Source organism: Petromyzon marinus, chromosome 34 (genome assembly GCF_048934315.1).
Source record: "Petromyzon marinus isolate PM22_M1 ecotype Great Lakes invasive population chromosome 34, UKy_Petmar_22M1.pri1.0, whole genome shotgun sequence".
In the NCBI taxonomy this organism is placed as follows: domain Eukaryota; kingdom Metazoa; phylum Chordata; class Hyperoartia; order Petromyzontiformes; family Petromyzontidae; genus Petromyzon; species Petromyzon marinus.
The window spans coordinates 4,099,417-4,113,325 of record NC_133700.1 but is presented as its reverse complement, the minus strand read 5'-3'; the positions used below and the strand labels follow the sequence as shown (position 1 = coordinate 4,113,325).

General features: G+C 53.6%; 1 protein-coding gene across 1 annotated transcript; it reads left to right on the top strand.

Annotated features, from left to right (window-relative positions):
- Positions 1 to 1,984: 1,984 nt before the first annotated feature.
- LOC116948606 (tubulin beta-4B chain-like) lies at positions 1,985 to 13,803 on the top strand. The gene is made up of 6 exons (XM_032965434.2): positions 1,985 to 2,291; positions 4,901 to 5,012; positions 6,876 to 6,986; positions 8,125 to 8,369; positions 10,033 to 10,635; positions 12,595 to 13,803. Exons 1-6 carry the CDS (start codon positions 2,235 to 2,237, stop codon positions 12,844 to 12,846), a joined length of 1,380 nt encoding a protein of 459 aa, XP_032821325.1. The 5' UTR covers positions 1,985 to 2,234; the 3' UTR covers positions 12,847 to 13,803.
- The last annotated feature ends 106 nt before the right edge of the window (positions 13,804 to 13,909 follow it).

Below are 13,909 nucleotides of genomic sequence, written 5' to 3'. Positions count from 1 at the left end.
CGCAATTCAAGGCTTAAATAAAAAAAAAACACATAAACGTTCACGACAACAACAACAACGTTTCTACTAAACGCAAACGAATCATTTGGCGATGCTGCTGCGTCATGCCTCTGGCGTGTTACTTTCTCCCCTCGTGTCGGGGTTCAATTGAAGCCTCGGGCGGCCCGGCTGAAGAGGCCACGCGGTGCCGCCTGGGGCGTTGCGCGCGACCGCCGACGTCTCTGGGTCGAAGCGGCCACTCGGCAGAACCCGAAGCAAACCTCGAAACAACTCAACTAAAAACTGTTTTGTTAGTTCATTCAACCAGGTGTAAGGTCCAACTCAGAAGCGACCTGGCTTTCACAAATGATAGCTTCGACGAAGTCGCTTACCGTGTGGAATTTCATCGCGGCCAAATTCTCTGAACGCCTGGATGTTGATTATCAACGTGGACGGCGGTGAGGAGGAGGGGGGGGGCGGAACCGGAGCGAGAGAGACGCGCAAACTCCGAACATACAGCAGGCGTCAGGGTCGGGATCAAACCCACGAGCTCCTTGCATGGCGAGGTCGTTGACATCTCGCGCCACGCCCGCCCGCCTCTGTCTCGACACCGTGGAGGCAACGAGACCCCTTCGAACATGCGGTTGTATAAGTGGGAGGTCAACTCGGGTTTGCCAGGACCAGGGGACAGCGTGCGCTCTGAGCACGGCGCGCCACCCACCGCTGCCCACCAAGTCATCGCGCAGTCACGACGCAGCAACACCCACCCACAAATGTCCTGGCCACCGTCACGGCATTGGGCTGCCTTGACCAGCCGATTACGTAAGGTGTGCCAGAGGGCAACGTCGTGGTTGAATGTGAACACAGAGCACGCGTAACACTTGCACGTGCATTGCACACGTGTGTCACGTGCGGAGGTGTGTTCTCCGGCGAGTGTCTCTGGTGAGTCTGTGTGCATGTCACTGGTCTGAATTCGTCCCTGTGGAGGCTATCTGATGAGACAAAGGCGGCCGGGCGTGGTTATGGCCGTGCTGGCTTTCACAGTGACTCGCAAACAACACTTGCATCGACTGCCCCAGTTAAAGGCTACACGGGGGAATCTTTGTCCTTGTGTGAGCGTGTGTCTAGAGTTGTGTCTATTGTGGGGAGCGGAGCGTGTGGGACAGAGTGTGTCTAGAGTTGTGTCTATTGTGGGGAGCGGTGGTGTAGCGGTTAGCGCGCTGCGCTATGAATCCGGCGACCCAGGTTCGATTCCCGCTCACGGCCAACACCGGTGACGATTATCTGAACCGGTCCTGGGCATCCCCTAGGTCGACTCAGCCTCAAATGAGTACCTAGTGCGGTGTGTAGTAAACATCGCCACTGGGGAGACAAAGACGGTCGGGCGTAGTGCTGGCCACCCACCCTCTCGTGTGCCGTTCCGGCCTTCATAGATGCTCGCTAACAGCACTTGCCCCTACAGTCTGTTAAGGCTACACGGGGGATCTTTTATCTTTGTGTGCGAGTGTCGCGCATGCAAACTACAGACGCAATGTCCTTGACAGCTTTACATCAAACATCGTCATCACCCCCAACATCGAAAATCATCAACGTTCATCCCCTCTTATCAACTAAAATCACCACCACCGTCAACATCATAATCAGCCCCCTACATCAAAACATCGCCATCACCGCCGCATTGCACATTCGCCATCACCGCCGCATTGCAGCACTACACATTACCATCACCACCACCATCGCCCCTCGCATTGCACATCTCATCATCAACACCACCTCTGCATGACTTATCACGGTCGTCAGCCCGGATTGCACCACATCATCACCATCACTCGTCATCATCACCATCACTCGTCACCATCACCAGCATCACACCCCCATCACCGCTCTCTGCAATGGGCATCACCCACCGCAACACCCCCATCACTGGCAGCGCCTCCTCCCTCCCTCCTCCCCCTCCTCTGCGCTGCAGTGAACAGCCCCGCCGCCTCCGCTCATCGGCGCAGATTCTCTTGCTCGACGACCACGGCAGGAGGGGAGACGGCGCACATCACCATCACCACCATCTTCATCATCGCAGCCGTCACGCAGATCCGCGCACGGCAGGCAGCAGCGCACGGGCGCACAACCGTAACGGGGCACGCGACCGAACCGTCGTCTCCTCTCAACTCACGCAGGCCGGGCTCTCTCTCTCTTTCTCTCTCTCTCTCTCCCGTCGAGTCCCCGACTCCATCATCCCGCCCCGTGACGGCGGTACAATGCGCGAGATCGTCCACGTGCAGGCCGGCCAGTGCGGCAACCAGGTCGGGTCCAAGGTGAGAGGAGTGTGCGGTCCTGTGCGTAGCCCGACTCGCAGTGCTCTGCGTAGCCCGACTCGTCGAGCGCACAATCCGACTCGTCGAGCGCAGGGCTCGACCGACTCCTGTGTAGTACGTAGCCCGACTCAGTATGCAGTGCACATCTTGACTCATGTAGTCCGGCATAACCCGACCGTGCTGGATGTGTTGTGATGCGTGCTGCAGTGTTCGCAACATGATCTCTATCAGAGTGGTGATGTATCACTGTGATGGTGTGTCACTGTGATGGTGTGTCACTGTGATGGTGATGTATCACTGTGATGGTATATCACTATGGTGATGTATCACTATGGTGATGAATCACTATGGTGATGTATCACTGTGGTGATGTATCACTGTGGTGATGTATCACTGTGATGGTGATGTATCACTATGGTGATGTATCACTGTGATGGTGTGTCACTGTGATGGTGTGTCACTGTGATGGTGATGTATCTCTGTGATGGTGTGTCACTATGGTGATGAATCACTATGGTGATGTATCACAGGAGTGATGTATCACTGTGGTGATATATCACTGTGATGGTGTGTCACTGTGATGGTGATGTATCACTGTGATGGTGTGTCACTATGGTGATGAATCACTATGGTGATGAATCACTATGGTGATGTATTACAGGAGTGATGTATCACTATGGTGATGTATCACTGTGATGGTGTGTCACTATGGTGATGTATCACTGTGATGGTGTGTCACTGCGATGGTGTGTCACTGTGATGGTGATGTATCACAGTGGTGAGGTATCACTATGGTGATGAAACACTATGGTGATGTATCACTGTGGTGATGTATCACTGTGGTGATGTATCACTATGGTGATGAATCACTATGGTGATGCATCACTGTGATGGTGTGTCACTATGGTGATGTATCACTGTGATGGTGTGTCACTGTGATGGTGATGTATCACTGTGGTGATGTATCACTATGGTGATGTATCACTGTGGTGATGTATCACTGTGGTGATGTATCACTATGGTGATGTATCACTGTGGTGATGTATCACTGTGGTGATGTATCACTATGGTGATGTATCACTGTGATGTGTCACTATGGTGATGTATCACTGTGGTGATGTATTATTATGGTGATGTATCACTGTGGTGATGTATCACTGTGGTGATGTATTATTATGGTGATGTATCACTGTGGTGATGTATCACTGTGGTGATGTATCACTATGGTGATGTATCACTGTGGTGATGTATCACTGTGGTGATGTATCACTATGGTGATGTATCACTGTGATGTGTCACTATGGTGATGTATCACTGTGGTGATGTATTATTATGGTGATGTATCACTGTGGTGATGTATCACTGTGGTGATGTATTATTATGGTGATGTATCACTGTGGTGATGTATCACTATGATGTATCACTATGGTGATGTATCACTGTGATGTGTCACTATGGTGATGTATCACTGTGGTGATGTATCACTATGGTGATGTATCACTATGGTGATGTATCACTGTGGTGATGTATCACTGTGATGTATCACTGTGGTGATGTATCACTGTGATGATGTATCACTGTGATGATGTATCACTGTGGTGACGTATCACTGTGGTGATGTATCACTATGGTGATGTATCACAGGAGTGATGTATCACTATGGTGATGTATCACTGTGATGTATTACTATGGCGATGTATCACTATGGTGATGTATCACTGTGGTGATGTATCACAGGAGTGATGTATCACTGTGGTGATGTATCACTGTGGTGATGTATCACTGTGGTGATGTATCACTATGGTGATATATCACAGTGGTGATGTATCACTGTGGTGATGTATCACTATGGTGATGTATCACTGTGGTGATGTATCACTGTGGTGATGTATCACTATGGTGATGTATCACTGTGGTGATGTATCACTGTGGTGATGTATCACTATGGTGATGTATCACTATGGTGATGTATCACTATGGTGATGTATCACTATGGTGATGTATCACAGTGGTGATGCATCACAGTGGGTGTGGGTCAAGAGCAAGAGAACGCCCCGATGTATCAGGGCTGGTGAATGCGGCGCGGCGAGCATGTAGTCCCCCCTCTGTCTGCATTGTATTCATGCAGCGAATGTCTGCCTTTTATTATCTGCGTAGTGTAGCCCCTCTCTCTCTCTGTTCCGCATGCCTCTCCGTTTGCGCAGCATTCGCATTGGATCGGTGGCACAGCGGTTAGCGCACTTCGCTTCTCACTACCTTTAAAGGGTACCCGGTGCGGCGTTTAAACATCAGCGACGGGGAGACAAAGGCGGCCAGCGGTGGGCGTTGGCCACAACACAACCCTTCGTGCGCCTTCATAAGTGCTTGCAAACAGCGCCACTTGTCCCAAGAAGTCTGCGAAGGCTATACGGGGGATCTTTGTCATTGTCTTATTATACGCACAGCCATTTCTGTTCAATCCAGTGATGGATGAGAGGTAGGGGGGGGGGGGGGGGCTTCGCCATCGCTTGCGCACGATCGTGGTGGGCGAGGAGGGGGCTGTTTGACAATACCTCACCACGTGCGGTCAAACCGGGGGGCGGCTTTGCGACCGCGCTCTGTCGTTGCAGTTCTGGGAGGTGATCAGCGAGGAGCATGGCATCGACAGGACGGGCTCCTACCGCGGATACAACGCGCGGCTGCAGATGGAGAGGATCAACGTCTACTACAGCGAGGCGACGAGTGCGCTCCCTCGACACCCCGGGGCCCCACCGTGTCCCCCACTGCCCCCCAACCCACCACACATGTGGCCAGGGTCGTCGCCCTCTCGCCACTGGAGATCAAACCCCGGGACACGTCTCTCGGTCGGGCCTGGGTCTCTATCAAAACTGTGCAGCGTCCTAAAAAACCCAGGGCGTTATCGGGGCAATCCGGGCTTGACAGTTCCTGCCATTCGATGCACAGGTGCTTGGGATGGTCCGGGTCAAACTCAAATCCGGTGGCAACCCGAGTGCCAACTGCGAACGGGCAGCTCGGTATCATGGGTTCGGGCTAACGAGATGACGACCGAGACACCGGGCGCCCCTCGCACGATGACTTACGCTGGGGACGGGAACCTTTTCCCTCCCGAGGGCTGGAGCGGGCTTTCAGATAACTATGGCGGGCAACCACACAAAAAGGCACACTCACACACACCTCGGCCATTATCTGATGATGGTGATGATGATGGGCAACATACTGAGGGCCCGTCGTGCTTCTAAAGCGCACAGTAGAAAATATTCTCCTCCAGTAGGCGATTAGTGCTGCCGAGGTGCTTGCGGTGACAGGTAAATGATTGTTTGCTCGCTGTTTCACAGTGGTAGGCCTCGTGCGGCTGGTCAGGCCACAGGTTCCCCACTCCTGCCCAAGGACCCCAACAGTGAGGCCACGGCTCTGCATGGAGACCCGTAAGGGTTGCAGGGTATGGAGCTGCCCGAGCTACAATCCCACGGGGCTTGAAGATTTTCCCCACACAACATCGACGGTTCTAAAACTATGATTGGCCATCACTATCGCGACCAGTACCACAATAGCAACAGTACCGCCATCGCTAGGATGAGCGCCATTAGCTTCATCATCAGTATCACATCACCAGCATCACATCACCAGCACAAGAATGATGCGTACCACTATCATCAGAACCAGCGTTTTGCACCATTACCAGCAATCTAACTATCAACGGCACCACAATGACCAGCAAGAGCATCACTTAAATTATGAATAACACCACCATCATTCACACAACCATCATTATCACCGCTACCACCACGAGCACAGCTAACATTGCCTGCAGCAGTGTCACCACCACTAGCAGCAGCAGCAGTAGCAACAGTGTTGAGACAGCGGTGTGCAGTGCTTGTCAGATGCTTGTGACCCAGGAGGGAAAATGGCTCCGCAAACTCCAGAACTGAAAATCGGCCAAAATCTGAAACGGCAAAATGCATTGCCATGGGAAGGAGTGGTGGGGCAGGGAGCAGTTTGTGGGCAGAGCAGGATAGCCAAATAGAGTCCAGCCCTAACCAAATAGCCAACTGGCATTAGGACTACCACTGACAATGCCGACTAGCCGACCATTAACGAGTGCTAAGTCTCCCATAGACCCTAAACCTGCCCCATATTAGCAAACAAGACACTGGTACTTGCCCTCCCACTGATCTTAATCCTAACCCCGCCTCTGGACTCCTCCTCGTCAAACGCCACCTGCGGCACTTTGCCCGGGGCCATTTTTCACCGTTTGTTCACTTTAAAAAACACCATCAACAACGATCGATACGTTTGACACGTAGGCTTTCGCGACCAATATCATCCATGAGAGGTTTTCTTTTTAACCCAAAAAACCCCTCTATGATGAACGATCAGTAAGACAAAATATGAACACTAAAGAGAAACGAAACTCGAACGTTCCGTCGAATGCCTGGGCCTGATTTCTCAGTACGTGGTGACCCCACCATCGCTCCGTCGCCGACCAAGAACCGTACCTGTTGCGTCAGTTTCGGCGCTCACCGCAGTAGGCTTGGTTGTTTACCGGGCTGACCGCCGGGGGCTGCGTCCCTCCCGCTCGCGCAGGTGGCAAGTTCGTGCCGAGGGCGATCATGGTGGACCTAGAGCCGGGCACCATGGACGCGGTCCGCTCGGGGCCCCTGGGCCATATGTTCCGCCCGGACAACTTCGTGTTCGGTAAGCCGGGTGACGATGAAGGTGACGATGAAGGGAACGGGCCAAAGGATCTGTTTTGGCTACCAGCAAAAACTTACTTTGAAAATATTCTTGGTTCTTTCGGTAAAGTCACGTAGAAGGGAAACAAAATAATAAAATTGTCTTGCTGTGGATTTCACACCTGATGATGATTGCTTGTGTTGCAGTCGAAACGTCGTGAGAATTGTATTGTTTTATATTTTTATCATTTTATTGTTTTCCTTCTACGTGACTTTACCGAAAGAACCAAGAATATGAATCCCTGCAGTCACGAAAGCTTTAAATAAAAATTTTACTTGAAAATGTCGACAACAAATCGGCAAACGTAACCACTGCGCTCATCCAACTGCTGTGCTGAATGGGTGCCACCGTGTTCGTGGAGGGCTCATGCACGTAACGTCGGGCAACCTGTAGACATTAGTAAGAGATCAGACTGCTTATGAGACTCAAAAAACGCCGAGATATCGATGTCTGGTCTACAAATGTGCAGAGGCCACACAGGACTCGAATGATAGTGTGGGCTCCTACAAATGGGTGCACTTGCCTGTAAGACAAGGTGCTGCCCACTTGTGTAACAACAATAATAATAATTTGACTCAGGAAAGCCTCACCAAGTCTCAAAGACGCCTTTTCAAGAGGATCCTGTTTTGACAATTTCCATAATTGAGTATTTTGTTGGATGAAAACGGAATACGGACCAAGGTAAAACCCACCGCACACATAAGGGGATAACGCCTCAAGATCCTCACAGATAGATTAAAGAATCCATTGCTGTACTACCTTCTCTCACCCACCGCACAGCCCAAGTCAGTGGCCCTGTGTGCAACCGACGCCCAAAGGCCGGAGGGATCCAGGGGCTGGGCCAGAGGAAGGACATTGGATTGGGGTAGCCATTCCATTAATTCCTTGCACAGGGTCCCATGCCCATCAGGTTACGTCACTGGATCAGGCCTGCGACACCTGGCATTCACCTGGCATTCACCTGGTATTCACCTGGCATTCACCTGGCATTCACCTGGTATTCACCTAGCAGCTCTCCCACATTGGAGTTGGCGAGAGTCGGCAACTCGGGTCCCCGGGCCGTTGCTGCTCATCGGCGCGATGGCCTTGTGCCCCGCAGGCCAGAGCGGCGCGGGTAACAACTGGGCCAAGGGCCACTACACGGAGGGCGCCGAGCTGGTGGACTCGGTGCTGGACGTGGTGCGCAAGGAGGCGGAGAACTGCGACTGCCTGCAGGGCTTCCAGCTGACGCACTCGCTGGGCGGGGGCACCGGCTCGGGCATGGGCACCCTGCTCATTAGCAAGATCCGCGAGGAGTACCCCGACCGCATCATGAACACCTTCAGTGTGGTGCCCTCCCCCAAGGTGAGACCGAGTGCTTTAGTTACTGGTACTCTAACCCCGACCGAATCATGAACACCTTCAGCGTGGTGCCCTCCCCCAAGGTGAGAGGAGAGAACGACGAGGTGGAGGACTATAGTACCGGTACTATAACCCCGACCGCATCATGAACATCCTTCAGCGTGGCGCCCTCCCCCACGGTGAGGGGGCTCTAGATGTAAGACTATTGGACTGTGGCGCTCGCGGGCTGTGGTACTGGAGGACTGTGGTACTGGAGGACTGTTGTAGCGGAGGACTGTGGTAGTAGATGACTGTGGTACTGGAGGACTATAATACTGGAGGACTGTGGTAGTGGAGGACTGTGGTACTGAAGGACTGTGGTAGTGGAGGACTGTGGTGCTGAAGGACTGTGGTACTGGAGGACTGTGGTAGTGGAGGACTATGGTACTGAAGGACTGTGGTACTGAAGGACTGTGGTACTGAAGGACTGTGGTAGTGGAGGACTGTGGTAGTGGAGGACTATAATACTGGAGGACTGTGGTAGTGGAGGACTGTGGTACTGGAGGACTGTGGTACTGAAGGACTGTGGTACTGGAGGACTGTGGTACTGGAGGACTGTGGTACTGGAGGACTATAATACTGGAGGACTGTGGTAGTGGAGGACTGTGGTACTGGAGGACTGTGGTACTGAAGGACTGTGGTACTGGAGGACTGTGGTACTGGAGGACTGTGGTACTGGAGGACTATAATACTGGAGGACTGTGGTAGTGGAGGACTGTGGTACTGGAGGACTGTGGTACTGAAGGACTGTGGTACTGGAGGACTGTGGTACTGGAGGACTGTGGTACTGAAGGACTGTGGTACTGGAGGACTGTGGTACTGGAGGACTGTGGTACTGGAGGACTATAATACTGGAGGACTGTGGTAGTGGAGGACTGTGGTACTGGAGGACTGTGGTACTGAAGGACTGTGGTACTGGAGGACTGTGGTACTGGAGGACTGTGGTACTGGAAGACTATAATACTGGAGGCCTGTGGTAGTGGAGGACTGTGGTACTGGAGGACTGTGGTACTGAAGGACTATAATACTGGAGGACTGTGGTACTGAAGGACTGTGGTACTGGAGGACTGTGGTACTGGAGGACTGTGGTACTGGAGGACTATAATACTGGAGGACTGTGGTAGTAGATGACTGTGGTAGTGGAGGACTGTGGTAGTGGAGGACTGTGGTAGTGGAGGACTGTGGTCCTGGAGGACTGTGGTAGTAGATGACTGTGGTACTGGAGGACTGTGGTAGTGGAGGACTGTGGTAGTGGAGGACTGTGGTAGTAGATGACTGTGGTAGTGGAGGACTGTGGTAGTGGACACGATCTGACGCTGCTACTCACGTCTTCTCCTCGGGCAAGGCGAGGAGACACCGGGGGACTGCTATCAGTGACACGAGCATTAGCCGTACCCCAAGTACTGTGCCTGACACTCGCACTGACACAGACTACTCCGTGACCACCACGTACGCTGCCGGAGGCGAGAGGCTCTGGGGTCGGGGCCCTAACAACAACGACAACATTGGCTGAAACTCGAACGATAACCCCAGTGCCCGCACGACTCTAACCCCGACCCCCAGGACTCCACGACGAACCTCCCCCCCCCCCCCCCCCACACTCGATGGATGCCGTGCCACCCCGCAGGTATCTGACACGGTGGTGGAGCCGTACAACGCGACGCTGTCGGTGCACCAGCTGGTGGAGAACACGGACGAGACGTACTGCATCGACAACGAGGCGCTCTACGACATCTGCTTCCGCACCCTCAAGCTGGCCAACCCGGCGTACGCCGACCTCAACCACCTGGTGTCGGCCACCATGAGCGGCGTCACCACCTGCCTGCGCTTCCCGGGCCAGCTCAACGCCGACCTGCGCAAGCTCGCCGTCAACATGGTGCCCTTCCCGCGCCTGCACTTCTTCATGCCGGGCTTCGCGCCGCTCACCAGCCGTGGCTCGCAGCAGTACCGAGCGCTCACCGTGCCCGAGCTCACCCAGCAGATGTTCGACGCCAAGAACATGATGGCGGCGTGCGACCCGCGGCACGGCCGCTACCTCACGGTGGCCGCCATCTTCCGCGGCCGCATGTCCATGAAGGAGATCGACGAGCAGATGCTGAGCGCGCAGACCAAGAACAGCAGCTACTTCACCGACTGGATCCCCAACAACGTGAAGACGGCCGTGTGCGACATCCCGCCGCGCGGCCTCAGCATGTCCGTCACGTTCATCGGGAACAGCACGGCCATCCAGGTAGCGACGGTGACTTTGCGACGCATTGTCCGGCCCTCCAACCCCTCCTTGTCATCGGCCACAGACCACTGTGTTGCACAGCTCCGTACTCGCTCATCGCTGTAGTCTCTCTCCTCATCGCTGTTAAGACCGCGACTCTGTCGATAATGCCAGAGGAGCTTCTCGCGTGCCAACGGAGCGCGACTTTACACAAACTATGACACGCTTCTTAGCCATGTGTACGGCAGAGGCGGTGACCGTGCGTCACGTGTTTGTCCCTTCAATGCAGAAACAAGCAGAGTCGATTGTGACGTGGTTGGCATGGTGGGCCGTCGTTGTTGTTGCAGCACGTGCGGTATCTGAATCTGCGTCAAATCGATGCATCCCTGCAAAGGGCGCGGTAGCGACCGCTGTGAGGAACAATATCACACTCGTTGGGTCTTTCGGTGAAGTCACGTAGATAGACAAATAATAGATCACGACGTTTCGATCGCAACGCAGGCAATCGTCTTCAGGTGAGTACGGTAGACTTCAGGTGAGTACGGTAGAGTCACCTGAAGACGATTGCCTGTGCTGCGATCGAAACGTCATGATCTATTATTTTTTTTATCTACGTGACTTTACCAAAAGACCCAAAGGGGATAAATTCCTGCAGTGGCGAAAGCTTTCAATCAAGATTGAACAATATCTTGCTTGTCACCCCCCCCCCCCCTCTCTTACGTTTCCTTTGCGTGCTTCTACCGATGTGCTATTCTTACCCTGATGAAGTCTCTCTCGCGATGCTGTGCCTTTGCTCTTTTTAATTTAGCCTGCATCCTCCGCTGCTCATCAGTGGCCATGCCAAGCATTAATCATCCATTTCCCCTCATTATTCACCGTCAGAACGAGCATCTGCGCCGCCGTCTTGGGCACCGGCTATATTGTGTCCTTGCCTGAGCGTTCTTCATTGTTGTGATTTCACCTTGTGGTTGTGAGGCACTTCAGTAAGGTTCACAAGAGCTACAATGTCCTTCCCCCCCCCCCACACACACTTTAGTGATCTTGCAAATCGAATACGCAGGGTGCCATCTGAGTTTAGTTCAGGAGGCTAGAACAGACTCGTCTTTACGAGAAGATTTCTAGTCCTGGCCAAAAACAAGTTTAAAAAAGCTTGCGACGAGATGATAAAAACAACAGAGTACGTTGAACTTCTTTAGCACCGTACGTAGCCAACCGTACTAATCGCAGATGTGAGAATGATGCTGATGATGAACCGGAGATTCTCATATTGATAGTGGAATATATATTAAAAGTTGCAAGGCTCCTGAAAGTTGAAATACCAGCTGAACTGCTCTAAATGTCTCTCTCCGTGTTTCTCTGTCCCTTTGTGCCCCACTCTGTCCCTGTGTCTCTCATTCTACGTCTCTGTCTCGCCGTATGCTTGCGTTTGTCTCTGTGTCTAATGTCCCTCTGCATGCCCCCCTGCTCCTCAGTCCCCCCCCCCCCCTCCGTCATTGGCAGGAGCCATTCAAGAGCATCTTGAAGCACTTATATTTCTCTCTGCCTCTTTAGTCCGTTTCCTCCGCGTCTAGCGCTTCGTATCATCTTTGTCTTGCCGTCTCTTTCCTTTCTTCGTGTGTGTCTGCCTGTCCCTGTGTACGTGTCTCTCACTGCTTGCCTCTTCCTCCGTAGTGCTCTCTATGCGTCTCTCTCTCTCTCTACTTCTCCCTGTACTTGTCCCTCAGTGTCCCTCTACGCGTCTCTCTCTCTGGGCTCCACCCGAGCGTCGGGACGGCTCCGCGTGGCGCCGCCGCGTCGAACGCCACGGTTGCCAAGCGACCCCCACGGTTGCCAAGCGACCCTCACGGTTGCCAAGCGACCGCCACGGTTGTCAAGCGACCCCCACGGTTGCCAAGCGACCCCCACGGTTGCCAAGCGACCCCCGCGGTTGCCAAGCGACCCCATCTAGCTCTCCTCCGGCCTCGTCCCTCCCCTCCCCAGGAGCTGTTCAAGCGAATCTCCGAGCAGTTCACGGCCATGTTCCGCCGCAAGGCCTTCCTGCACTGGTACACGGGCGAGGGCATGGACGAGATGGAGTTCACCGAGGCGGAGAGCAACATGAACGACCTCGTCTCCGAGTACCAGCAGTACCAGGACGCCACGGCCGAGGAGGAGGAGGGCGAGTTCGAGGAGGACTACGAGGAGGACGAGGCGGAGGAGGACGAGGTGGCGCCTCCACACGAGAGTTACTGAACATAGGCGCCGCCGTGACGGATGGAACGCGACACCGCCACCCAGGCCGGAACCACGGCAATCGCATAGCTCCACCCGTAGCCGACACCATTCGCTCGAGCCCTAACCCATAGTCAATAGTCAACTCGTAGCCTGGCCCAAGCCATATGGCCTATATCAGAACCGTAGCCCGGACACAAACCCTCTAGCTAGCCCGAGCCATGAACCCAAGCCAGACACTAGACCTGACCCATACAACAAACAGCTCTATCCCTATCCACAGGCTTAATAGAACCATAGCTAGCCCCTACTCAAAATATAGCACTGCCCATGACACTAATCATAGCCGACTGTAGCTTCTCTCACAACTAACATCAATAACACTAACTTTTGCTGTAGCGCTACCATACTACACGTCCCCAGTGCTAATACGGAGGCACGGAGACAATACCTGAATAAAGAACTAGACCCCTAGGCTTAGTCATAGGCCTCGATTGAATTGTCGCCCTAGGTAAACGCTACAGGGAAGCCTGTGGATCAAGTGCAATGTTAAGGCCAGTGGCTTGGTACAGTTATCATGCTTCAACATCTGGGAGCTGCTGTGCTCTGGAACAAAGCCCTAATCCCGTCTCTTATCTCCCATGCATGGTCGCAGTGCCCATTAGCACCACATCACTTTGGTCTCCTGGGATCTACAACCATTTCCCATTGTGGTGGCAGCAGTATTTTTCAGAGTAGCAGCAGCAGTGTGTTTTCAGCGTAACTCCGTTGTGTGTTCCTTTGCCGATCTCAGATCATGAATGAAGACCTTGCTCGCTCTCACTGTGCGTTAAAGCCCCACTCCCTCCTATCCCCCCCCGCCCACCCCCCCCCCCCCCCACATTCAGCTTATAAATAAAGCCTACGTTGTTGGTTCTGAGCACCATCATGCTCTCGTAGAATGTCAAATGGAACCGTGAATAAACGTTGCGACGTGTACACACAGCCGCCACGCGGTGCGTCCTCATCGCTCGCTGTGCCAACCGCAGCAGCAGCAGCACGGGGCGCCGCAGGCAGGGTGGCGCTGCTGTCCATGGTACAGCGC

Bases quoted from the DNA above. Each gene is read 5' to 3' on its own strand.
- LOC116948606 (XM_032965434.2), top strand. From the start codon at position 2,235: ATGCGCGAGATCGTCCACGTGCAGGCCGGCCAGTGCGGCAACCAGGTC. The intron at 2,292-4,900 runs GTGAGAGGAGTG...CTGTCGTTGCAG, and splicing joins GCAACCAGGTCGGGTCCAAG to TTCTGGGAGGTGATCAGCGA. The intron at 10,636-12,594 runs GTAGCGACGGTG...TCCCCTCCCCAG, and splicing joins GGAACAGCACGGCCATCCAG to GAGCTGTTCAAGCGAATCTC.